This window comes from Chiloscyllium plagiosum, unplaced genomic scaffold, assembly GCF_037043375.1.
Source record: "Chiloscyllium plagiosum isolate Xiang-an unplaced genomic scaffold, Cpla_swu_hap1 HiC_scaffold_4, whole genome shotgun sequence".
NCBI lineage: Eukaryota > Metazoa > Chordata > Chondrichthyes > Orectolobiformes > Hemiscylliidae > Chiloscyllium > Chiloscyllium plagiosum.
The window spans coordinates 53,790,711-53,817,828 of NW_028270142.1; the positions used below are offsets into that span (position 1 = coordinate 53,790,711).

At 39.3% G+C, this 27,118-nt stretch overlaps 1 protein-coding gene across 14 annotated transcripts in view; it reads right to left on the minus strand.

Moving 5' to 3' along the window:
• LOC122549183 (protein MTSS 1-like) overlaps positions 1 to 27,118 on the minus strand; it is a 189,440-nt gene that overhangs the window by 46,727 nt on the left and 115,595 nt on the right. For all 14 annotated transcript variants that reach the window (XM_087986260.1, XM_087986257.1, XM_087986256.1 and 11 more), the window contains 3 exons: positions 3,145 to 3,229; positions 2,490 to 2,581; positions 720 to 794 (listed from right to left, as the gene is read on the minus strand). In XM_087986260.1, the coding sequence (XP_087842386.1) occupies positions 720 to 794; positions 2,490 to 2,581; positions 3,145 to 3,229 (252 nt within the window). The remainder of the gene's footprint in view (positions 1 to 719; positions 795 to 2,489; positions 2,582 to 3,144; positions 3,230 to 27,118) is intronic.

Genomic DNA, 27,118 nt, shown 5'->3' on the forward strand with positions numbered 1-27,118 from the left:
CTTCATTATGGACCAGGTTTCCAATAAAAATATGAGACATTACATAAGTACCCATTTGCAATAATCTATTACTGTAAACACCTTAAAATACTGAACATTAAATAAGTGAGGATAGATTAGCATGTGAAAAAAAACTGGTCTACCATTTGAATAAAGGAATTATCCATATAGCCATAGATACTGGAATAGAGGATTGAAAGTTCCTGCAAAAGAATACATTTGTAAGGTCTTTCTCATTGATAATTATTTTTGTGATAATAAAGTAGATAAAATTTCACTGCTTTGGTCTGATCCCTTGGGGTAATAAGATTATGAGCTATTTGGATTTCCTGAGATTCACAAAGCAGTAACACAGATAACATCATGCTTGTGACACTTATAATGGTGTCACTGATTTTTATTAGCAGAATTCAAAAGAACTGCCAATCATTTTCTTTTTTTAAAAGACACAACTTTGATTTTCTTGAATTACTTTACTTAATTCAACTGATTTATTCTGGCCATAGTAAACAGCTGTAGTGTGTTAATATGTTCTACTTGCCTACCTCTTACTGAATAACATTAATTTGACAATATTCATTACTTGGTATCAATAAACTGCTTTGGGGGGGGTAGAAGAAGTAGTTTCAAAACTGTTGCAGTTATGCGATATATCCATTGATACTTGTACTATAGGGATGTTAGAAACAGAAATGCAAATGTACATTGAGATAACATACCTTTCTTTGCCTTCTTCTGAAGCTTCAATGTATCAGACGATTTCTTTTTGATTTCTTGTCGAGCTTTCTTATATTCTTAAAGCAAAGAAAATGTCTATCAAGATCTATAGGCTACATTCCCTACTATAGATATTTCCGTATTTCTCTCCTTTTTTGTGGGAAATTAGGGAAGTGATTTATGGGCTCCTTGCTGAGATATTTGTATCACCAATAGCCTTGGGTAAGGTGCCGGAAGATTGGAGAGTGGCTAATGTGGTGCCATTATTCAAGAAAGGTAGTAAAGAAAAGGCAGGGAACTATCGACTGATGAGCCTTATGTCAATGGTGAGCAAGTTACTGGAGGGGATTCTGAGGGACAGGACTTACATGCAATTGGAAAGGCAAGGCCAGATTAGGGAGAGTCAACATGGCTTTGTGCGTAGGGAGTCGTGTCCTGTTAACTTGATTGAATTATTTGCCTAAATTAGCAAAGAAGTTTGATGATGGCAGAACGGAGGATGTTGTCTATATGAACTTCAGCAACGCCTTGATCAGATGGGCCAATGACCCGAGTGGCAGATTGGATAAATGTAAAGTGCTGCATTTTGCAAAGGCAAATCAGGGCCAGACTTACACGTGTAACGGTGACGTCCTGGGGAGTGTTGCTGAACAAAGAGACCATAGGGTGTATATTAACAGGGTGGCGAGGAGGGTGTTTCGTATGTTTGCCTTTATTTGTCAGTGCATTGAGTGAAGGAGTTGGGAGGTCATGTTGTGACTGTACATGACTGAATAGGCTGGGGCTGTTTTCCCTGGAGCATCAGAGGCTGAGGGGTGACTTTATAGAGGTTCATAAAATCATGAGGGGCATGGATAGGGTGAATAGCCACGGTCTTTTTTCCAGGGTAGAGTCCAAACTAGAGGGAATAGGTTTAAGGTGAGAGGTGAAAGATATAAAAAGGGATCTAAGGGGCAACCTTTTCAGGCAGAGGGTGGAATGTGCTGCCAGAGGTTGGTACAACTACAACATTTAAAAGACATCTGGATGGGCACATGAATAGGAAATGTTTAGAGGCATATGGGCCAAACACTGTTAAATGGGACTAAATTAATTTAGGACATCTGGTTGGCATGGATGGGTTGAACCAAAGAGTCTGTTTCTAACTCTATGACTGTGCGACGCCCCTACTACAAACATTTATATATTTCTTTCCTACTATACTGCAAGTTAGAAACAGCGCACTCTGCTGTTTCTAAGTGTTTAGGATTGCTACTCAATCTACTGATCTTTCCAGTACATTAAATTAAATTCAATACCTTTATAGCTAAGTAGCATTACTTCAATCTAAAATTAATACTCATACTTGTATAGAGACATCACAACATTACAAAAGAAAATACAGCACCAAGCAACTGAAGCAACATGAAGACCAACATCCAAAAGCTGAGTTTAACAGGAGGTTTGGAGAAGTGTCTTAAAGGTGAAATTTGACACACAGAGATGGAAGACCATGGTGGACCATGTTAAACCGATCTTCATGACTATCTAAAAATTTCACCAAAACAACACATTAAGGTAATCGACGTGATAAATCTATAGCGTGCAATTTTTGGTTAACTTGGAATAAGGATTGGCTCACAAAGAGAGTTAATTATATATTAGCTTATTCACTCTCAAAGCATTATGATGAAACAAGATTAGAATCGGTCTAAATAAATACAGCACTTCGCATCTGTTTGACTGGAGGTATTTTCAGCATTTTGCAAGTAAGAGTCCTGAGCCATGTGTACCTTTTGCATGATCCTTATCCAGCTGGTTGGCCACTTTCTTCCATTCTTCCATTTGATCCTGAAGTGGATTTATCAGGCAATCGATCAGAGCTCTAAGTTAACCAAATAATGTTAAGATCAGAAGAGATAACTTTTTTTTTTGAATGTACAAAGATACCTGCATAATCTAATTGTTGTAAATGCAAGTTATTTAATGGGAATGCTGAATTATGCTAATTGACATTTTAAAAATAACTGTTTTCAATACTGATTTTAACATGCAGCATTAAAATGTGCTCTCAATATGATTAGCAAAGATTTCCTTTGAATGTTTTAATATAGTGCTCATATAACAGTTCTCCAAATAAACTTGCTCATAAATGAAATGTAAAGTAACCCAATTCAATGCCTAAACAGAAATTCAAAACTATATTCTGATGTCACTTGGCAAATTGAAAATAAATAAAAGTAGAAAATGAATTAGGTCAGTTGAGAGAACACTCACATTTTCCTGAAAACTAGGCCCCCAAATAAGCACCTGTGTAATTTAGCCAGATCATCTTCAAGCCTACAATCACTCTAAGCAGAGGTTGGCCAATTAAAACAAATAATCCATAAATAATTATTCAATACAATGCACTCATTGTTCAACATTTACAAGAGCAAAATAACTTACACTGAGAATTGACGAAGTTTAGACTCTATACTTCTGTGTCTCATACACATTCTGGTTAATGCTGAACCAATTTCTCTTGTTGCACCTAACGAGGGAGGGAAAGGCAATCAATAAAAAAAATTCACAGCTATCCAGTCATTTTAGTATCTGTACCAATCTTTCTAAGTTTAACTTACAAAATATCTACCTTCAGAACAGTCTCAAAACAGAATAATATATTAATCAACATCACCTTTTTCAATAATATGCTCCAGTTTCACCCCTCCAAAACAAATCCAGTTTTTTTGCCATAACTCAAAGTCAATTTGAAATTTAGTTCAGTTGCTTAATTGGGATTTTTGTGCAAAACAATTTTAGAATCAACAAGCTCTAAAATTAAAATGAAAAAGTGTAAGGAACACAGACACATGAGAAAACAAGCGATGCCTCTTTCATTTAATTCTAAAATATTCTTCATTTGCAATTAAACATGAATTAAAGATAATATCCACAGGCCAAAATATGTTAAATTTGCTTGGAACATTTTGGGTCTCTTACTTTTCATTTGTGCACTGTCTTGCTTAAATGCCTAGCCAAAACAGTTCTCAGCACAAAAGGCACAATAACATGTATTAATTTCTATTTCTTTCATCAGAAATTCTCCAATACATTGAAAGATTGTGCAGTGAATAAAAAAAGCAAAATCTGAAAAAGTGGCTTTCACTATTATTGGCCTTTCCTTCCAGTTGCTATCAACTGCACAAATCAAGAAATTCCAGGAACCCAGGGCTGGCACAGACCTTTTACTTCTTGAAATCATTCTTTTACATAAATATAAATGGACTAAGGTCAATTCACTAATAGATATACTGGGACATTATTAATATTGCATTTACACTGCAGTTGCCCGACTTGAACTGCATTACATGCATATGCACCAGTGAACTCAAAGCAAGTAAAACTTAACTTCAGTAGGCAATGTTAAATTTCATTGACAGTGAGTGAAACTAAGTCAACTGAAAATTTAACTGCTGAGAATGATAAGTTTTTTGTTAGAGAAGCGACCTAAAAAGATGCAAAACCAGCCATGGTTGTCTGAAATTGTTTGATCTTGGACGTTAAGTAGACTCAGGCTTAGCTAGCACTTGGATGAGACATCGCCAGGGAATACTTGGTGCAGAAGGCTTTAGAGCTCTTGTTGCACACTGGTAGTGCCCATTCTTCTGAGCTGAGCGGCCCAGATTCAAATACCGACTGCTACAGATGTGTGACATAAACATCCCTGAACAGGATGATTAAAAATTCTTGGGTGAACTAAGGGTGAGGGCTCTTGAAATGCTGTGGTGGTGCTCATACTTCTGAGCAAGAAGCCTGGTTTCAGTTTCACCTTGAACCTAGATTTGTGATAACATCTCAGAACAGGTTAATTAGAAAATATCTAGCAGACCCAAGGACATGGAATCAAGATAGATAAATAGAATCAAATGAACAGGCTTGAGAGGTTGCATGATCTACTCCAAATCCAATGTTTCTGAAACCTCAAAGAATTCTAAAGACATTTTTATGGAGTTCATGAGGTAAAAGGCACTCTGACCACCTTTTAACCCAGTTTAACACTGTATGAATTCAAATGCTGTGTGAAATCCAAACTATTATGAGCCTTGTTGTTCCAATGAAATTCATACAGTTGACTCCTGACTTGGTTATAAAGTCTGTGGCATAAACATGCTGTTCTGGTTTAGGAGAGCCCACTGCATACTATTTCACTTAATTACTGTCAGTTAGTATAAAATGCCCTGTAATAGCTTGTTCACAAAATTTTAGCACTTTTCACTAAGCACACTGAAGTTCAATGTCATTTTGACAGCATCGCAATAATTGGAACTCTTCCTCTGGTTAGTCATTCAGTTACAGAAAGCAGAACAAGCAAGTTTAATCTCATCCTTGTCCACAAATTCCCAGAATAATTCATGACCTCAAAATCAGGTCCAAAGGACAAATGAAGGATCCCATTTTGCTCTAACTGAAATTCACTAACTCAGTGCAGTGGGATTGAACCGCAGAGACCATAAAATTCAGATGGCTTAGTACCACACAATGCATTTACCCAATATACCTTCAATAAAGTAAATGTACACACAAAAGGAAAATATTGTGGAACAGAGGGACCGAGTACCAATATATAGTTCGTTAAAACCAGCGGCACAGGTAGGCAGGGTGGTGAAGAAAGTATTTAGCATGCTGGCCTTCAACGGTACAGGCACTAAGTAAAGGAGTTGGGATGTCATGTTACAGTTGTATAAGTTGTTGGTGAAGCAGCACTTGGAGTATTGTGTACAGTTTTGGTCACCCTGCTATAGGAAAGACATTGTTAAACTAGAAAGAATGCAAAAAAGATTTACAAGTATGTTGCCAGAATTAGTAGGCCTTAGTTATAGGGAGAGGCCAGAATAGGACTTTATTCCTTGAAACGTAGGAGAATTACAGGTGACCTTATTGAGGTGTATAAAATTATGAGGGGCATAGATATGATGTATGCACTTAGTCTTTTTCCCCAGGGTTAAGCTGCCTGGGACTGTGCTTGCTCAGACGGGCTAAATGGCCTACTCCTGCTTCTATTACTATGAAACTATGTGTACTTCCTTATGGACCCTGAAAAGTAAAATTTGAATAATGAGTACTGCACAGTGAAAAGTACAATTTGAATAATGAGTCCAGCCAACAGATGGTGCTATATATACTAATAATACCAGTCTGTCCAATTATACTATTTCAGTTCACAGACTATTCATTTATTTTATAAATTACAAGTCTTCTTATCTGGCTGCTGTATTTAATGATTGCAGGCAAAGATGATCTGGAGTTAAAGGAAGAGCAACTTAATCCACAAAACACCAAGAAAAACATGGTGATAAAACTTCAGTGTGATGTATGTCAAAGAACTCTAAACAGCATTCACAAAGACAGAATTTGTTTTTGTTCTTTCCATCTCTGGAAAGACTGGTTCTAAAAGGTGCAGCTAAAAATCAAAACAAACACTTGGAATGTGCTTATATTATAATAGATTCAAGACAAAATTTAAGTAATTGTTACCTCTTCATTTTCCACAAGTCTGCTTTTACAACACTATTCTTTAATACTGCTTATCAAAATTTTGTACTATTTACTATCACACAGTTGATATCTTTTCCAAATCTTGATTGGAATAATATCCTTAAAGCAATTAAAGGTAACTAATAAAACAAAAAGAGGTTTGTCAAACTGAAATAACCAAAGCACAGAAAACGAAGGACATGGTTGAGAAAGGACAGGAATAATTTAAGGCCTAACACCTTAATAGGCATAGATGTAATATTTTATTGATTGTAATGTATTTGTTCATTGATTCTTTTATGGCTGTTGGCATTGCAGGCGAGGCTAGTGTTGCCTATCCCCAACTGTTCTTGAGTCGGGGATGAGCTGACTTCTTAAACTGATGCAGCTTGTGTTGTGTAGGTATGATTTTCCAAGCATTTCTGCTGGAACCATCTATGGGACAGCTTTCCCAATTTTGACAGATTCCCAGATCTTTGTGGGTTTCTGAATTAAGAGTGACTTTGTTATGTCTGGTGCTTCAGGTGATGCCGAATACCTTGGCTGTTAACTTCTCCCACTGGCTGATGATACAAGGACCGGGACTAAGTTTTAAAGTTTAAAGAAAGAGATGCAGGAGGAATGAGAAGAAGAACGTTTTGTTTTAAACACAGGAGGTGGTAATGCCAGGTAACGACTTGTAATCTGTTGTCATGAGATGATGAAAGTACAAACTGTTATTTCAAAATGAAAACAAACTTACACTATTAGAGGACTGTGTGGAAGGGATGGACCTAACCGGATCCCTCTTCAGCAAGTCTGCATGGACTTGTTGGGCTCTCTTTTGTGCCAAAAATGACTTCATTGACTTTTTTTAAAAACTCACTCTCAGGTGGTGGGCAACCCTTGCAAGGCTAATATTTATGAGCCATCCCTGGTTGCCCCAAATACATTAAAGAATATAAAAAATGAACTAAACTTGTGATTTTCTTTGAGAAAAATAGAGTGCTATTACTGTTTCCCAATTTTCATCTCCAAATATAGAACATATAAAGAAAATCTAAATAATACATTCATAATAAATTAGCTAATTTTGAAAATAAATGTACTACACACAGCAAATTTCTTCATTGTTTAAAGACATGAATACACTATTTTTAATGGAGGAATCATGGAACAAATGATTGCATTCTAACTTAGTGGAATCATTCTGATGTAAGACAAAAATACACTGCGATACAATATATTGTTGAGTTTGAAATTCTTTGCTACACATGATGGAAAACAATTGAAGATAGATTCATGCTTCGCATGTGGAAATCAGCAAGAGCAGGCCCTGTGCAGAATTGCAGAAAAAGATGGCAGCGTTGGCCTAGAGAACAGTGAGGCTGATTAAACGTTGAACGTGGCGGCGTCCAGCAGCAGCAATGCCAGGGCAAAGCAGATGTGGCTCCACCCCAGCCTGAGGTCTCCCGGCAAGTGAGGAGCAGGTCCCAGGCTTAATCCTCTAGTCCAGACTTGCAGTCTGAATTGAGGCTTGAGGTCCACAGTTAGGCCTGGGCATCTGATGGTGGAGATGGAGAGTTTGGTCTCAGCGCAGGACCTTGCTGCACCAGTGGCAGCTGCATCGATCAGGTCAGCCCGGTGTGAACTCATGTCTGTGGCAGTGTTGTGTGGAAGTGAGATAATGTTGGAGAGTGACGACTCTTTTTCCATTGGCAGCAGCACAGCAAAGCACAGTTTAGCAGCATGAACTTGACGCATTGGGGTGGAGGAGCCAGCATCCAGGCCCATGGCTGAGCTAGAAGAGGGAGCTGTTCCAAAGACCACCTAACTTTATTGAGATAAGATTTTAAGTTGAACTTTATTGGTTTATTTTTATGGCTTTATATTCTGTATTTTGGTCTATTTTCTGTGTTTTAAGATAATACCGGAGTGTGGCGACACTAAACACTTTTCACTGTATTTGTAATTAATACGAGTGACAATAAATCAATCAAATGAAATAAATCAAACCAAATCAAAGAAGCACTTTCAATGAAGACTGTATAGGAACAAAACTCTATTTTAGTTTTCTAATTTCCACAAATGAATAACGTGCCACACAAAGAGGTTAATGCACCTGGTCAAATCACGTGAATTCGGGGGTAACTTATTAGCTTGGATGAAAGATTGGCTAACCAACAGAAAGCAGAGTGTCAGGATAAATGGGACACTTACTGGTTAGCAACATGTAACTAGTGGGATGCCATAAGGTTTGGCCCTCGGGCTCCAACTAAGGGGTTCCCTGATTTACAAACATCTAACCTACAAACTTTGTACTTCCGAATATAGGGGTGTAATTTTAAAGATCTAACATATGAACATTCCCTGTGCTTATGAACCGCTACTTAATACTGTCCTGCATTAATTCTGACTTGCCGTAAAAATTGACTTCAAACGGAAGCTGTTCACAACCTAGGGATTATCTGTATTTACAATCTATATTAATGACTCAGATGCAGGAACAGAATGTACAACAGCCACATTTGCAGAAGTCAGTAAAATAAGTTGAAAAATAAGCTAAAATAATGAAATGAGAAATTCACATATGGACAGATTAGGTAAGTGGACCAAAATTTTGCAGATCAAGTTTAATGTGAATAAGTGTGAGGTTATCCATTCTGGTTAGAAGAATAGAAAGTCAACTTCTTATTGAAATGGAGAGAAACTTCACAGTGCTTCAGTGCAGAGGGATCTGGGTGTCCTCATGTATGAATCACTGCAAACTAGTATGCAGTTACAGCAGGGAAAATGGAATTTTGGTATTTATTGCTCAAGGAATACAGAACAAAAATAGAGAAGTGTTGCTACAACTGTACAAGGTATTAATAGGACCACATATGGACTACAGTTTACAGTTTTGAAGGAAGTTCAGTGGAGGTTACTGGATTGATTTGAGATTTAAGAGATGTGTCTTGTGAAGAGAGTGAGTAGGCTTATAGTCTCTGGAGTTTGGAAGAATGAGAGAAGATTTAATTGAGGTATATGAGATACTAAACGGGATTGACAAAGCAGATGTGGAGAAGATCCTCTTCCAGGGCAATTGAGAATGAGGTCATAGTGTTGTGAAAAAGTGGTAGCAGATTTAAAGGAGATGAGGAAAAATGACTTCTCCCAGAAGGGAAATTCACTATTCTAGAGTGTGGTGGATGCTGGGACATTAAGGAGGAGATAGATTTTTAATTATTAACGGGTTGAATGATTATAGAGAGCTTGCAGAAATGTGAAGTTGAGGCAGAGGCGAGAACAGCCATGATATTATTGAATGGCAAAGCAAGTTCGAGGAGTTGAATTGCCTACTCCTGTGTATATACTCCTATACACCATTACAGAACAGTTCTAAAATTGGTCAACTAGGCAACGAGGCAATCTTGGAAAAGTGAATCACCAATTCTTCATCTTCAATTTTCAAGTTGATAGCAATTGTGAAAACAATATTGTAATAATTTATATATCAACACAATAGTCTACAGAAAGGCCAAATACTGTGGATGCCCAAAATCTGGAATATAAACAGAAAATGTCAGAAATAACAAACAGGTCAGGATGCAGTTATACAGAAAACGTAACAATCAGGCAGGTGACTTTCAGAACTGGAAAAGGTACATTTGTTAGAAGTTTTATGCAGCAGGAAGTTTAGGCAGAAATGAGTGGCTAGACCTTTCCCAGCACCATCATTTGAATGTTTTGAACTGATGACCATAAAAACTAGATACGAAGCATTTAATAATTACAGGTAAATGTTCCTGCTCAGTAAACACAGAATTACATTTTGGTTTCCTTGATAATAAAGAATTGCTTACTTTAAAGATAATTGCACTTACTGCAAGCTTGAAGTGAAACAGCCTGGAAATAAGTTGAATATCAGGGTGGCATCCTGATACAGACAAAATCAACCTCCATGTGGATAGTCCTAACAACTCACTACCTATGAATACCAGATACTGGGCCAGTTTTAGCTGAAGCCTAACTAATGAAGAACATCTGCTTCAGCAAGGATAAACCACTTCAAGATGCATTATCACATATAGAGCTCAGAGCTTAGACACAAAGGATGGCATGGCATTATTGATAGCAAATAATCTGGAATTACTTTTGAGCAAAAAAAAGCTTTTTTCAGTACTTTTATTTTGAATTCCCAGAACTTTCTTTAGCTATTGCCTTTGTAAAATAAAACTTCCACAATTGTAAAGGAACCTTCTGCAATCCAGAAAATAGGTCCTCCTTCACACATAAAAGAAGCCCTTTACTGTCAACAGGATTTCCAATTTAAAAAAGAAATTAAAGTACCTCATCTAAAAGTACATGGAAATGAAGTATTCAAGAAGATTTTTTGCAGGAGTTGAATGAAGCACTTATAATGCACATTTAACATCGCAACATGTTCCCAATGTCTCACAGTTGGTTTAACAAGACTTGAGTTGGCTGTCCAAAGTTTGGTGAAGGAAGTAGGTTGTAAAGGAAATCTTAAAAGAGGGAAAAATGGATAGGTGGCAAGGTTTAAGGAGGAAATTCCAAAACTTAGTGTCTAGACAGCTGAAGGTACAGCCTTCAAAAATGCTAAAAAAATACACTTGGAAAGTGCCAGAAAAAGGAAAGACTTGCATTTATGTTGCATTTTTTAAATATTACCAGAATTCTCAAAGCATTTACTTCAAAGCTACTTTGGAATATTGTGTACGATTCTGGTCTCCTTCTTATCGGAAGGATGCTGTGAAACTTGAAAGGGTTCAGAAAAGATTTACAAGGATGTTACCAGGGTTAGAAGCTTTGAGCAATAAGGTGAGATTGAATAGGTCTGGGGCTGGTTTCCCTGCAGTGTCGGAGGCTGAGGGGTGACCTTACAGAAGTTTATAAAATCATGATGGGCATGGATAGGGTAAATAGACAAAGTCTTTTCCCTGGGGTGGGGGAGTCCAGAACTAGAGGGTGTAGGTTTAGGGTGAAAGGGGAAAGATATAAAAGGGGCCTAAGGGAAACCTTTTCACACAGAGGGTGGTACGTGCATAGAATGAGCTGCCAGAGGAAGTGGAGGAGACTAGTACAATTGCAATGTTTAAAAGGTATCTAGATGGGTATATGAACAGGAAAGGTTTGAAGGGATGTGGGCCAGAGCTGGCAGGTGGGACTAGATTGGTTTGGGATATTTGATCGGCATGGACGAATTGGACCGAAGGGTCTGTTTCCATGTTGTACATCTCTATGACTCTAAATTACACTTGTGCAAGTGTAATTACAGAAATATATCAACCAATGCACAAAGAAAATACCCACAAAGAGCAATAACCAGAAAATCTGTGTTTGTGCGATGGTTAAAATTGGTCAGGGTACTGTCTCTTGGTGGAAATTGTGCCATGTAGCTGTAAGAGACAGTCTATGTGGGCAGATGGAGCTTTGATTAATGTCTCATCTGAAAGACAGAATCTCTGGCAGTACAGCCCTCCCTCAGAATTGCACTGGAGCGCCAGCATTGATTTTTGTGCTTGAATCATAGAATAGCACTTATGACTCAGAACCTCATTACTAAGAGGCAAAAATCTACTTGTGAGCTAAGGTGACTATTTTAGAAGCCAGGATTAGACAAATGCAGGAACTCTTTAAAATTGGAGGAAGTCAGAAAGACATGGAAGAGCAAGACCATAAAAGGATTTGAAAATAAGAAAAGCATTTTAAAGGTGAAGCTCGGCTGAGTACCAAGACAAATCAGTGTGCACAGATGTGATAAGATGGGACTTGTTCAGAGCTAGGATACAGGTATTTTGGAATGCAAATAAATCAAATATAATGCAGTTTGTCTTAAGACTGTAAAGAAAAACAGACTTTTCTCATATAGTATTACATTCAGTTAGATTAACCAAACTGTTTTGGTAAGGTTCCACTCCATCGACTAACCACCCTTATCAAACATCCATGAGGAGTTGCATCAAGACTAGCCACAATCTAATCCAAAAGACGCTGACAGCAAAATTTTTTATATCTTTAGTTTCAATCAAATTTTAACTTGTGTTACAGAGTTAAGCACATTACCATTTTAATTTGTAAAGCATTACATTCTCTGTTTTGGCTTTTATTTAAAAATTAAAATTAAAATATATAATTCTAATTTACATCAAAGAACGATAGTGCTTTGGGCATTGCAAGCCACTTCGATCATCTGAGAGGTAGTGTTAGAAAGAAAATGGGTCAACATTCCAACCACCTGTTATTTTATTGAATCATTACATCTGTCAGCACAGAGGGCTATCACTTACGAATTACATTTGTGCTGGCTCTTCAATTACGCCCACCTCTCTGCTCTTTCCCCCAAACCCTTGTAGTTTTCTCTCTTTCATATACTTAACTACTATTGTTCCAGGCAATGCAGTCCAGATCTTAACTCATTGTTTTATAAAACATTCTCCTTTTCACAGCCTGGTTCTTTCTGCAATTATTCTCTTATCCTCTTTTTATTAACTAATCAAATCATAAAGAGTTACATTTCCTATGAAATTTATATTTAACTATTAATATATTAACTTACCCCTTAATCTTCTCCGTTTGTTCCAAAGATCATCTTTGTCCCTCCACATAACTGAAGTCCATCATCTCCAGCCCTATTTTAGTAACAGTCCTCTCAATCCTATCCAAATCCTTGATGTCTGAAAGTATGATGATCAAAACTGGCCTCAATACCACTGTTGAATCCTTATCACTGGCTTATAAAGTTTAGTTTAGCTAATTATACTCCAAGGATCCTGTATACTTTTTAAACTCTAGTTCTTAAGTTTTTTTTAAAATCCAACAGGTATTATGGGAATGTGCACATTTGCTCATATGAAAATACTATTTTCAAACACTGTAGTTCGTCTATATTATAACTTTTACACTGGATGCTCAGATTATTTATAGGTTGCAATGAAGCAATATACAAGATTTCCTTTGTGGCAATACATTAAGAAAAGCATTTGATCTAGTCCTCAACCAAAAGTCAACTCTCTAGTGCACTAATTATCTGATACAATACCAAACCATACAGATTTGCTCATAGTAAGTTGACTTCATTTACGGCAGCATCAGAGGCATTGCAATTAACTTCAGTACATCTAAATTTGGAAAAAGGATAAAGTAAAGCTGGAGGTCCTACACCAATTGCTATTGTGCCTCCTTTACTCTATGGCATTGTGACCTTCAGTTGACAACAAGATTGAGTTCAGCCACAGCAGCCTCAGAGCCTGATTAAGCTACTCACATTTTCTCAGTTGACTACTTATAATATCAAATAATGAATGGTCACTTCAATGTGGCATAGAAGGCTACTGATGCCCATGACCTTGTCCCTTATAGAGCGATATATAACTAAAGGAGAATGATGAGACCAGAGGTAAACTTAACAATCTGATTTTACTTAACAACTTTTTGCAAAATGCTATCACAGGCAGGAAGGGAGAAATAGATAGTCAACACTGATGATCGATTTCAAAAAGAGGTACTGATGTTGAGGAAGCTTTTAAAAAGGTAGAGTGATTAAGCATGGGAAAAGGAAGGATTTTAGAGAGATGCCAGAAAGCTGACTAAAAGCTCCAATACCAATGGCAGAAGAGAGGGAAAATTAAGAAAAGGTGTGGATATAATTCAGACTGAGGAGAAAAGGAACAAGGATAGGAAGTTGGAGACAGTAGCAGGCATGACCTAGAACAAAGTCTCATAGGAACTGGCCAATGAGGTTGAAAATTTTGAAGATGACATGTTAGTTTTGAGAACTCAATAGAGAATCTCGAGGATGGTTAGCAATACAGCAAATCCAAGGAAAGTACAGAAAGCATATAACAAAAAAATTAGGTTATTTCGCGGTTCATCTGCAGTGGAGTTCGGATTGGTTGTATGAAATAGATTAACAAAAGCTAGATAAAAGTTTTTGGCATTGAGTAACACTGGGACAGAGGCAACAATACTGTTATTATGCAGCAGTCTTGGTGACAGATAACAATGGGTCACTTTGTAAAATTTAACTTGACTGAGTAGCCAAGGAGAAACATGGCATCAGTACTTCTGTAGAAGTCTGGTCAAAATAGAATAGGAAACCTTTGGTCCAGACAAAATTTGATCAGAAAAATGTTTGGCTCTTTGATCTGTACTGGCATGAGCAGGACTGAGGTTGTTGGTGAAATGGAAAAGATCAGCATTAGTTGACATGAATATAAAGTCATGCTTCAACATAAATATCTAGAAATGTACAGTATAAACTAAAAGTTTGATCAGTAGTGATGAGTAAAAGACTGAAGGACATTTAGGAGGTTCCTATAGGTGTTTCCCATAAAATTGTGGACTCATCTGTTACACAGAAGTTGGGAATTATTTCAGAAACCCAGTGGAATACCTCATTTTCAGCTGCTAATGAAAATTGCAGCAAGCCAGATGGAATTTTTAAAAATCTGTTGCGAAATGCTTCCACAAATGTTTTTATTCAGCTGTTCTGATTGCTGTTAATGAGCCTGCGCCTATACTGTGGCAAATAGACAGTTGCTCTTAGTTTCAGTCAATCCTCAATATGAACCATAAAAATTTTTGCTTTATTCGGGGAACAAAACTCAGTATCAACATGTTCAATAATATTAAGATGTTGTTTTCTTTGGAGAAGGATCAGAAAAAATGCAAAACATAAAAATGCACAAAACTGCAATACATACGCATTCCCCTTTCCCAACCCTCAATTTAATTTAGCTGTGGTCACAGGAAATAAACTCCAAGCTCTTTTCTGAGGAAAGAGATGGAATAAAAGATGGATAGGTAAGAAGAGAAAGAGGGGGAGGGAAGTAGAAGGGAGAAAATAAAAGCAGGGATCCCATTTGATAACCAGTCATCACTTCTGCAAAAATACAAAATGTCCATGCCAATGACTGGTGAAGCCAAAATTAGACATAGCTGCAAATTGCTTTACCCCCACCTCCCCACACCCACGCAGAACCTAAACTTATTGAAAGTCACTATTTAAGTAATCACATGAATGAATTTGAGCACTCCATGAGCATCGTTCCAGCACCAATGGAAATGTATACCAGCAAGGGTCTGTGCCTTAAAGGGCTAGGGAAAAAAAAAAGTATATTTAACTATATTTAGTACATTTGACTCAAAGCTCAAATAATCAGATCCTTATTCCTACTGAAAATAGATGTCAAAACTCCCTCAATATTTCTCTTCCCAACTATTTAATTTTTGACTTAACTGTTGATATATAGGTGAAAGAAAAAAAATTACAAACTTATTTGTGTTAACATTTACTAACACTTTTATATACATAAGTAGAATTGATATTCATAATAATGTTGTTAAAAATTTATTTATTCAGATTTTGAACACATTCTTTACAGGTCACCATATCCTATTTTGTAAATATATTTTCCTGAGCCCTTTTCCATTCAATCCTGCTTAAAATTCTTGACCCAGTTAACATCAGTACCATTTGTCTTAAGGTTTCTCAAAAGGAAAGAGGAGATGCTAAGCTAGCTACAAGTGGGTCTATGTTGCTTATTGGAATGTTTAATTTGTAAATAGAAATGTCTGATTGTGTTCACTTGAATTCCAAAAATGGTGAGAATGTTCAAATGAACTGATTAAGGTTCATACCTGGTGCCTCCTCAGCTTAGGTTTAGTTAGTTCTGTTCAGTGGTGCCACTCAAAACATTAAATGTCTCTTTTTTCTGTTCCAGGCACCTTCCAGCTTATTATGAACTTTTCAATATTTAAATTTAGTGACATGGTGTGTTTTTCATCTGCTTATTAGCATTATAGGAGATATGCATCATGTGTTTGCATCAGCAAGACGAGAATGTACTGGATGACCTACACTTAGACCAATTCATACTTAATGCGTGGGAGTTATCTATCCTCAATAACCAACTGCACATGAACTATAAAAAACAAAAAAAAACTGCAGATGCTGTAGATCAGAAACAAGAACAGAAATTGCTGGAAAAGCTCAGCAGGTTTGGCATCATCTATGGAGAGAAATCAGAGTTCAGAAATCAGTTCTGAGGAAGAATCACTCGCCCTGAAACATGAACTCTGATTTCTCTTCACAGATTCTGCCAGACCTGTTGAGTTTTTCCAGCAATTCTGTTTTTGTTGGCTGTGAAGCACTTGCCTCTGTATTAAATCTAGGACTTGGATCAGTAACAGAATTTCATTTTAATGTGCATTAGGAAAAAACAGATGTCATGGGATCTTTACAGCATAGATTTATTTGAATTAAATAACTACAAAATTGTATCATGAATTTTATGTTCTTAAGTTTTGTGATGTAGCACTAATTACATTCAAAAGATAAAAATGAAATAGCATTTAGGCGTATGTTCAACCACAGAAGGGATTTAAACGCTGCTGGAGTTAAATAACTAACCAGCCATTCTGTTGTCGAGTGGCATTCAATACAATGGCATCCAAAGTGGAGGTTGTGGCAGACAGCATTCCAGCAAGTGGTATTGAATCTGGATCACTGTCATTCTAACTAATTTGTAGGCAACTGCTATCACCCAATTTTGGAAATATACCACTCTGCAGAGCTAATCAAAATGCACTCAAACCCATCTCTCCAGTGAGACTGGTTATACTGTACACAAGAAGTCCATTATGTGAATATCACGAAGCATTAGCAGGATTACAGTTTCTGTTAGTTTCACATGCTCACCTAAAGTTAATATTGTTGGATACTGCAGTACAAGAAAATGCAGTTTGAAAACTTGTTTCCATGTGTTTTTAAAATGCTTGCACGTGACGCAAGTGTCAATATGGTGACAATTTTTAAACATAGGTTTAGTTGGCACAGTTTCCATTTTCCATGAACCCTGTTGTAGAGATCTGCAGGCCTTCATCTGATCTACTTCAGGGAAAAAATTAACTCCAGAATAGAGTATCTTCACAATATAAAGATGCAAAATATTGATCCTCAAAACACTATTTTGTTTTTTCAGAAATAGTTATTCTCTCAATGGTGGACATAAAACACAAAACAAAGGCATAATTATAATATATTGGTGCTGCAAATATTTTTAAAAGTAAGACTTTAAACCAACTGCTGAACCAGTGGTGAGCACTGCTGCCTCACAACGCCAGAGATCTGGGTTCAATTCCCACCTCAGGCAACTGTTATGTGGAGTTTGCACATTCTCCCCGTGTCTGCGTGGGTTTCCGCTGGGTGCTCCAGTTTCCTCCCACAGTCCAAAGATGTGCAGTTCAGGTGAATTAGCCATGCTAAATTGCCCGTAGTGTTAGGTGAAGGAGTAAATGTAGCGGAATGGGTCTGGGTGGGTTGCTTTTCGGAGGGTCGGTGTGGACTTGTTGGGTCGAAGGGCCTGTTTCCATGCTGTAAGTAATCTAAAAAATCTTGGCTATCCAACTGTCTTTTGGATTAGATGGTTTACTCACAGTGTGGCCATTACACTAAATGTGTACAAAACCACTTGATGCAAGTGTGTGTGTGTGTGTGTGAGAGAGAGAGAGATAGACTGATCTATTGTTTTGAGAACCCGGGTTTTGAGTCCTGCCACAGCAGATGATGAACCATGTGGAATTAAGAATTTAATGATGACTGTGAAATCATTGCTGATTGTCAGAAAAACCCATCTGTTCACTAATGTCCTTCACGGAAGGGTATTTGCCATCCTCTCGTGGTCTGGCCTACACGTGACACCAAACCCATAGAAACCTGGTGGACTCCCAACTGCCCTCTGAAATGGTCATGCAAGCTACTCAGTTGTATCATCACTATGAAGTCTCACTGAAGAAATGAAACGAAGGACCACATAGTGTTGACCTAGGCACCATAAATGACAATAGCAAATAAAACTCAATCGTTCAAAAGCCTTCTTAGTAACATCTGGGGCCTAGTGCCAAAAATGGGAGAGCTGTTTCACAAGCTAGTCAAGCAACAGCCCAACAAAGTCAAACTAATGGAATCATACCTTCCAGACAATGTACCACCAAACACACAAAACATCACTTTCACCATCTCTGGCTATGTCCTGTACCACCAGCGGGTCAAAACCACAAGTAACAGAATAGTGCCATACAATCAGCTGCCCTACAAGTCCTCAACATGGACTCTACAGCACATGAAGTCTGATGGCATCAGGTTAAACATGGGCAAGGAACACTCCTGCTTCTCCCTCAGCTGATGAATCAGTACTTCCTCCACATTGTGCAACACTTGGAGAAAGCACTGAGGGTGTCAAGGACATAGAATGTACTCTGGTTGGGGAATTTCAATGTCCACCACCAAGGGCAGCAACTAACAGATTGAGCTCACCAGGTCCTAAATGACGTAAGTACAAGACTGAGTCTGTGGCAGGTGCTGAGGAAACCAACAAAAGGGGGAAAAGAAAATACTTGACCTCATCCTCACCAAACTGCCTACCACAGATACATGTGTTTGGATCAATGAGGCGCTGTGGGCCATCGCAATAGTAGAAATATACTCCAGCACAATCTGTAACCTCTTGGGCCAGCATATCCTTCACTCAAACATTACCATCCAAGCAGGGGGATTCTGGGTGGCATGGTGGCTCAGTGGTTAGCACTGCTGCCTCACCAGGGACCCAGGTTCAATTCCAGCCTTGGGCGCTTGCCTGTGTGGAGTTTGCGCATTCTCTCAGTGTCTGCGTAGGTTTCCTCCGGGTGCTCCGGTTTGCTCCCATAATCCAAAAATGTGCAAGGCAGGTGAATTGGCCACTTTAAATTGCTCATAGTGTTAGGTGCATTAGTCAGAGGGAAGTGGTCTGGATGGGTTACCCTTCGGAGGGTCGATGTGGACTTGTTGGGTCAAAGGGCCTGTTTCCACACTGTAGAGAATCTAATCTGATGGAGATTGCAGTAAGGCACACCAGGAGTAGCACCTTGCACACCTAAAAATAAGGTGTCACCATGGTGAAGCTACCAAACGGTATAAGCGGTAAGTGACAGACTGAACTAATCGATCCCACAACCAACAGATTGGATCTAAGCTCTACAGAACTGCCACATCTAGTCATTAATTGCGGACAATTAAACAATCAACTGGAGGAGGAGGCGACACAATTATTCCCATCCTCATTGGAGGAGGAATCCAGCTCAAAAGATAAGGTTGAAGCATGTGCAACAATTTTCAGCCAAAAGTCCCGAGTGGATGAGCCATGAGCCATCTTGACCTCCTCCAGGAGTCCCCAGCAACACAGAATCCAGTCTTCACCCAATTTGATTTACTTCACATGAAATCAAGAAACAACCACTTCCATCTAGAAAGACAAGGGCGGCAGATACAAGGGAATGTTATCACTTGCAAGTCTCACTCCAAGCCATACACCACCCTGACTTGAAAATACACGATGTTCCTTCATTGTTGTTGGGTCAAAATCCGGGAATTCCCACCTTAACGGTAATGTCTGTCTATCTCCACATGGACTGCATGAATTTAATAAGGACGCTCAACACTATCCCCTCAAGGGCAACAAGGATGGACAATAAATGCTGGCCAGCCAGCGACATCCATGTCCCACGATTAAAAAAACATTCTACTTACAATTGAACTAATCCAGTTTAAATCATTTGAAGTGCAATAGCAACTGATTTATACCAAATCATGTCGACCTGCAGCCTGTAGTTCAATCACAAACAGTTGTTGACAAAGGAAAAGAGCTCTATGTATGTAATGAAACACACAAAGTCAGTTATGCTGCAGCTCAATATCAGTAGACTTAAGTTAATCTGTCATATAACAGAAGTCGACCTCCCTTTTTCATCTTAGATTTGGAGCTAGAGTGTGATTTAGTTTTTGGCATATTAATTATTTGATCATGAGATAAAGTGATAGCTTGGTTCACTTGGTAACACTTTTACCTAAGCTGGAAGACTGCATGTCTTGAATACCCAACCTAGCCCAAAATTTGATTAATAGACAGAATTGGGAAGACTGACGAACCTATCCCAACAATCAGTGCATCAGAGGTCAGATCAGTTTTCCTTTGTGTGAATCCAAGGAAAGTGATGGGACCAGATGGAGTACCTCAGAGCATGCACCGATCAACTGGCAGAGGTCTTTTCGGACATTTTCAACTTCTACCTGTAGCAGGTAACTGTCCCTGCCTGTTTCAAGAGAGGCAATATCATCTCTGTGCCTAAGATGGCTCATGCAGCATGTCTCAATGACTACTACCCAGTGGCCCTAACTTCGGTGGTCATGGAGTGCTTTGAAAGGCTGGTCATGGCATTAATCAACTCCAGCCTCCCCACTACTCTTGACCCACTCCAATTTGCCTATCAAACCAACAGATCCATGTCAGATGCCTTATCACTTTGCCCTTCACTCCTTCTAGAACATCTTGACAACAAGAACAGCTACGTAAGAATCTTACTCATTGACTACAGTTCAGCCTTCAACACTATTATCCCCTCGAGACTGATTACTAAACTAAGCCCCACTCTCTTGAACTGGATCCTCTGTTTCCTGACCCACAGGTCACAATCAGTGAAGATTGGGGACAATATTTCATCCTCACTAACACTCAACACTGGAGATCCCCAGGGGTGCATACCCAACCCCCTACTGTACTCACTGTATACCCGTGACTACTTTGCCAAATACCAGACTAATGCCATTTACAAGTTCACTGATGACACCACCATAGTCAGTCGAATCTCAGATGGCATCGAAACTGTCTACAGACGGGAGGTGGAAGACCTGGAAAAATGGTGCACTGAGAACAACCTAGCTCTCAATGCTGGCAAAACCAAGGAACTCATTATTGACTTTTGGCGAGAGTTACTCATGCCCCCCATACACTAATAGCACAGAGGTAGAACGAGTGGAGAATGTCAAGCTCCTGTGAGTGGTCACACACAACAAGCTTTCTTGGACTCTTCATGTGGATGCACTGGTTACAAAGGCCCAACAACGTCTCTTCTTCCTCAGGGAGCTGAGGAAATTTGGCATGACGGTGAATACCCTTGCCAACTTTTAAAGGTGCGCCATCGAGAGCATTCTGTCTGGATGTATCACTACCTGGTATGCAACTGTACCATTCAAGATCGGAGACGGTTACAGAGAGTGGTGAACTCGGCCCGGACATTAACAAAGGCCAACCTCCCATCTATAGAATCCATCTACCAGGCCAGCTGTCAAGGAACGGCCACCAGCATTCCCAAAGATTCACCCTACCCTGGCAATGTTTCTCTGTAACCTCTACCTTCTGGGAGAAGCCTGAACACATGCACCAGCCAGTTTCAAAACAGTTTCTACCCTACTGTTGTTAGAATACGGAGTGGACTCTCAAACTCTTAACATTTCCCCGTGCCCATGTTTTTGTTTTTGCCGCTTCTTACCTATTATTTACATATCTATGTTACTTAACTCTGTGATCTGCCCGTATTGCTCACAAGACAAAGCTTTTCACTGTGCCTCGGTACACGTGGCAATAAATTCAATTCAATTCAATTCGATTAAATTCAAGAGGGAGTGTATCCGAAGGGTGCAGTTTTTTCCAAACAAGCATATGAAAAAAGCTAATTCTTACCAACTGCAATCAGAAACAGAACTATCACCTATCTCATTGCTATGTGACCTTACTTCATTGTGCTGATTAAATACTGCATTTGTATTTGCTCAACAGTAGCATGCAGAGTTTGCCTCCAAGACAGAAAGTTTATTCCAGCACATAACCAAGGGGCTGACACTTTGAGTTCATTACAGTAAGAGCACAACACCTTAAGAGGTATGACAAGGAAAAAGTTCCAAGATTGTCATGTGTTGGGTCTGTAACTTTCATTCAGATTAACAGAGGGAAGAATGAATACAATCACGCAACTTGATTTGATTCTTCTGACAAGAATCCTTCCTTGGTAGCTTGGTGATTAAAGTTTAAAGAGGTAGCGGAGGTTATTTTAATTAGAATTAAGAGTATGATATTCACACCTGTTAAAAAAAACACGAGCTGCCCTGCTAATGGTCACTAAGTGCCAGGAAATGTTAGAATGTCAGGTTTTAATTCAGCAATACGATCAACTTGGGGAGTTGAAGGAAAGGTTAATCAGCATTTCTACAAGTTTACCAAGCCCTTGTGATTCACATGATTAACTTTGAGAAGAGGAATCCAAAGGAAACCAATGTAGAACTGGGTTTCAGTTTTTTTTCTTAAATATCACACTAACACTCAGACATGGTCAATCAGCAACAATCAGAGTGAATATAAGACACAGCAAATGACAAAGCAAGTTTTAAAGGAGAGTGTAAGGTGGGCACGAGTGGTCTTTACGGCAAATGGGTGAGATTTCACATAGACAGAGCCAGCAGCAAATAGATGTAGGACAGCACCAGAGAGGTGGTGGTGCCAGCAGAAAAGATGTGGAGTGAGCAGAGGGAAATGGTGTAACATGAGCAGTCCAAAGCAATTAGGAGTCTACAAGAGCAAGCGGGTGTGATGGTTAGCAATTTCAGGAAGATGGAGACAGTTAGGTAGATGGTTGATTGCTAGAAATGGTAGGAGAGATAACCAGGTAGCACTGGAGTCTCCTGCGGCCATCACCATCTCAAACAAGCATGTTGTTTTGGATACTATGGGGAGGGGTGGCCTCAGGGCAGTATAGGACTGACTGCCAGGTTTCTGGTAGTCATGACTGGCGCTTCTGTAATGAGGGATATGTCACATTCCAAGTGATATGGGAATCTCTATTCTAGGGTGCAGACAGCTGTCAGTGAAATATCGGGATGGTGTGCTGTGTCCCTGGTGCCAGAAGCAAGGATGTCTTGGACAGGTGCAGAATATTCTGAAAGGGAGAGTAGCCACTAGGAAGTCGTTGTGCATATTGGCGCCAACAACTTTGGTAAGGAAAGGGATGTGGTTCTGTAGAGAGAATATAGGAAATTAGGCAGGAGGTTAAAAACTTGTCCTTGAGGATAGTAATGTCTGGACTACTATCCACGTGCTAGTGAGAGTAGGAATTGAAATATAGAGCAGATGAATGCTTGTGCAAGGGATAAGATTCATATTTTGGGACCACTGGGATCTCTTCAGGGATAGAAATAACCTTGTTTAAGAGGAACAGGTTCCACCCGAATTGGAAGGGGACCAATATCCTTGTGGGGAAATTTTCTAGAGCTGGGGAGAGGATAACACCAAAGCATTGGTTAGAAAAGAAAAAAAGCTGTTGACCATACAGAACATATGGGAAGCAAGTCTAATAGTCAAGACAGACAAGAGGGTGGCAGAGAATGAGATGAGACTCAAATTATATTGCAGTTACTTCAATGTAAGAGGCATGTCAGGTAAGGCAGATGAACTTATGACATAGTTGGGAACATGGGACTGGGACATCACAGCTATTACAGAAACATGGCTCATGGATGGGCAGGGAAGTTGGGAAAATAAACAGTGATGTTTTGAAAAGATTTTAAAATACAGAAGAGGAGGTGCTGGAGATCTTAAAACACATAAAAAGTAGATAAATCCCCCGGACCTGATCAGGTGTTATCCAGAACTGCGTGGGAAGCTAGGGAAGAAATTGCTGAGCCCTTTGCTGGGATACTTGGATCATCTATAGCCTCAAATAAGGTGCTGTAAGATTAGAGTTTGGTTAATGTGGTGCCATTATTTAAGAAAGGCTGCAAAGTAAAGCCTGGAAACTACAGAACAGTGAGTACGACGCCGGTGGTGGCAAGGTTGTTGGGGGGAATCCTGAGGGACAGGATTTACATGAATTTGGAAAGGCAAGGACTGATTAGGGATAGTCGACATAGTTTTGTGCATGGGAAATCATGTCTCACTAATTTGATTGAGTTTTTCAAAAGAGTGAGAAAGATCAATGAAGGCAGAGTTGTAGACATTGTATATGGACTTCAGCAAGGTGCTCAACAAGGTTTCCACTAGTTAGTAAGGTTAGATCATATAGTATTCAGAGGGAGTAAGTCAACTGGATACAAAATTGGCTTGAAGATAGGAGACACAGGGTGGTGGTGCAGGATTATTTTTCAAACTGGAGGTATGTGATCAGTTGTGTGCCAAGGATCGGTGCTGGGTCCACTGCTTTTTGTCATTTATATAAATTATTTGGATGTGTGAATATAGGAGGTATGGTTCGTAAGTTTATAGATAACACTAAAATTGGTAGTGCAGTGGACAGTGAAGGTTATCTTAGGGTACAATGGGACCTTATCAGATGGGCCAAATGGACCGAGGAGTAGCAGAAAGAATTTAATTTAGATAAACGCAAGGGGTTGTATTTTGGTAAGGCAAACTAGGGTAGGATCTATACAGTTAATGGTAGGGCCCTGGGAGTGTTGACAAACAAAGAGAACCACGGATGCATAGTTCCTTAAAATTGGAGTCGCAGGTAGACACAGCAGTGAAGGCGGCATTTGGCACGCTTGCTTTCATTGGTCAGAACATTGAGTATCGGAGTTGGGATCGAAAATGTGTTGTTGGAAAAGCGCAGCAGGTCAGGCAGCATCCAAGGAGCAGGAGAATCGACGTTTCGGGCATGAGCCCTTCCTCAGGAATCATGCCCGAAACGTCGATTCTCCTGCTCCTTGGATGCTGCCTGACCTGCTACGCTTTTCCAGCAACACATTTTCGGCTCTGATCTCCAGCATCTACAGTCCTCATTTTTTCCTATCGGAGTTGGGATGTCATGTTGCAGCTGCACAGGACATTGGTGAAGCCACTTTTGGAATACTACATACAATTCTGGCTGCCCTACTAAAGAAGGATGCTGTGAAACTTGAGAGGGTGTGGAAAAGATTTACAAGGATGCTGCCGAGACTGTAGAGTTTGAGCTAAAGGAACAGGCTGAATAGCCTGGGGCATTTTTTCCCTGATGCAGAGACCGAGAGGTGACCTTATACAGATTCATAAAATCTTCAGGGGCATGCATAGGGTGAATAGACAAGATCTTTTTCTAAGGGCATAGGTTTAAGGTGAGATGGGAAAGGACCCCAAGGGGCAGAGGGTGGTGCATGTATGGAACAAGCTGCCAGAAGAGATGGTGGAGGTGGGTATAATTACAACATTTAAAAGGCATCTGGATGGGTCTACAAATAGGAAAGGGTATAGAGGGGTATTGGCCAAATGCTGGCAAAAGGGACTAGGTCAAATTGGGATGTCTGGTCAGTGCAGACAGTTGGACCAAAGGGGCAGAGTTGGACCACATGGATCTGTTTCCGCACTGTATGACTTTATGAATAGAGAAGGAGCAGTGCGCAGAGAAAGGGAATGGAATGAAGCAAGCAGAGAAAGAAAGTGGAGCAAGAAAAGAAAGTGTTGAGTGCGTCTCAGCAAAGTTAGATTCACACAGCATTAACTTCATGGCAGGCTCTCCTAGCTTCAAATAAGATGGTAAGATGCTTGCTCAATAATTAAAATTCATGATGTTAAAAATCACATGACGCTAGTCCAACAGGTTTATCTGGAAGTACAAGCTTTCAGAGCGCCGCGCCTTCATCAACAATCGAGGTTGGTTCAATATATTGTATCAGCGTATGACACTATGATCTTTTGCTATAAGTTCTGTGTCCTATGATCCTATTCCATGAGCTACCTGACAAAGGAGCGGCACTCCGAAAGCTTGTACTTCTAAATAAACCTATTGGACTATGACCTGGTGTCCTATGATTTTTAATTTTGACCACCCTAGTCCAACGCCCGGCACCTCCACATCAAAATTCATGATGGCACCTTAGAAAGCTATATTTCAGACATTGTGCCAAACCAAACCTCCAGAACTTAAGTTGCACAATCAGCCTGATTTTTAAAAAATTAAATGGAATATGATTCTAATCACTTGACCATGTTTAATGTTGAAGAACTGAGACCCAAGTACAGCTGTGCATTCCTATCATGCCGCATCTTTGTCTTCCCATTCCCAACCTAAAGCAGATTTCTAAGGTAATACCTAACAAGACCATGATCAACAATATGTTTACAACCACATCAATCACTGTGCCTTCATGGCAGTGAGATTAGTTTCATCTGAAGCAGACTAATTTTGTGAAAGCAAAGTGAACTACAGATCAGGAGGAATGATGCTGCACAGAAAAGATTAAAATGGAAAAAAAGATGCATTCAGCTCCTTACAATCTATTTAAGAATAATGCAAATGTTAGAATGTTCCTTTGTCTGTAATCTCATGGAATGCCTAAAAACAGCTCTTGCTTCAAATTAAACAGAATTTAAATGACTGTATCGAAGAAATTAAAGAATACAATTTAACTGAAGCTGCAGATTAACTGCAGTGAAATCCAATGGGATTCTAGAATCAGGGATTAGCAGCACTATGGATTTTTCAGCAATTAAACTCCATTAGGTTCTTGGATTATCAGAATTTCAGGTGAGAAAAAATCCATGGTCCATCTCATTCATCTTCTACCACTCTGATAGCCACATGACAACAATAATAGAGATGTTGACGAATCATGACAATCAACCTTAGTTTATAACATATGCAGACATTTTGAAACTGTACTCAATACTTGAAGGTTTGGGATGTTAATACAGATCAGGAAAAACAAGGATCATAACAAGGGTCCCTGGGAAACAACACCACAAACCTTCCTTCACCTTCCATGAGTGGCACAGCGGTTAGCACTGCTGCTTCCCAACATCAAGGTTTGATTCCAGCTTTGGTGACTATGTGGTGTGTGCAAATTCTCCCAGTGTCTGTGTGGGTTTATCCGGGTATTCCGGTTTCCTCCCATAATCCAAAGATGTGCAAGTTAGGTAGATTAGCAATGCTAAATTATCCCATAATGACCAGGGTTGTGCAGGCTAGATGGGCTAGCAATAGTAAATGTGGGATTGCAGGGATAGGGTGGGGTGTGGGATACTCTTCAGAGGGTCAGTGCAGACTCCATCAGCCAAATGGCCTTGAACCGCACTGCAGTGATTCT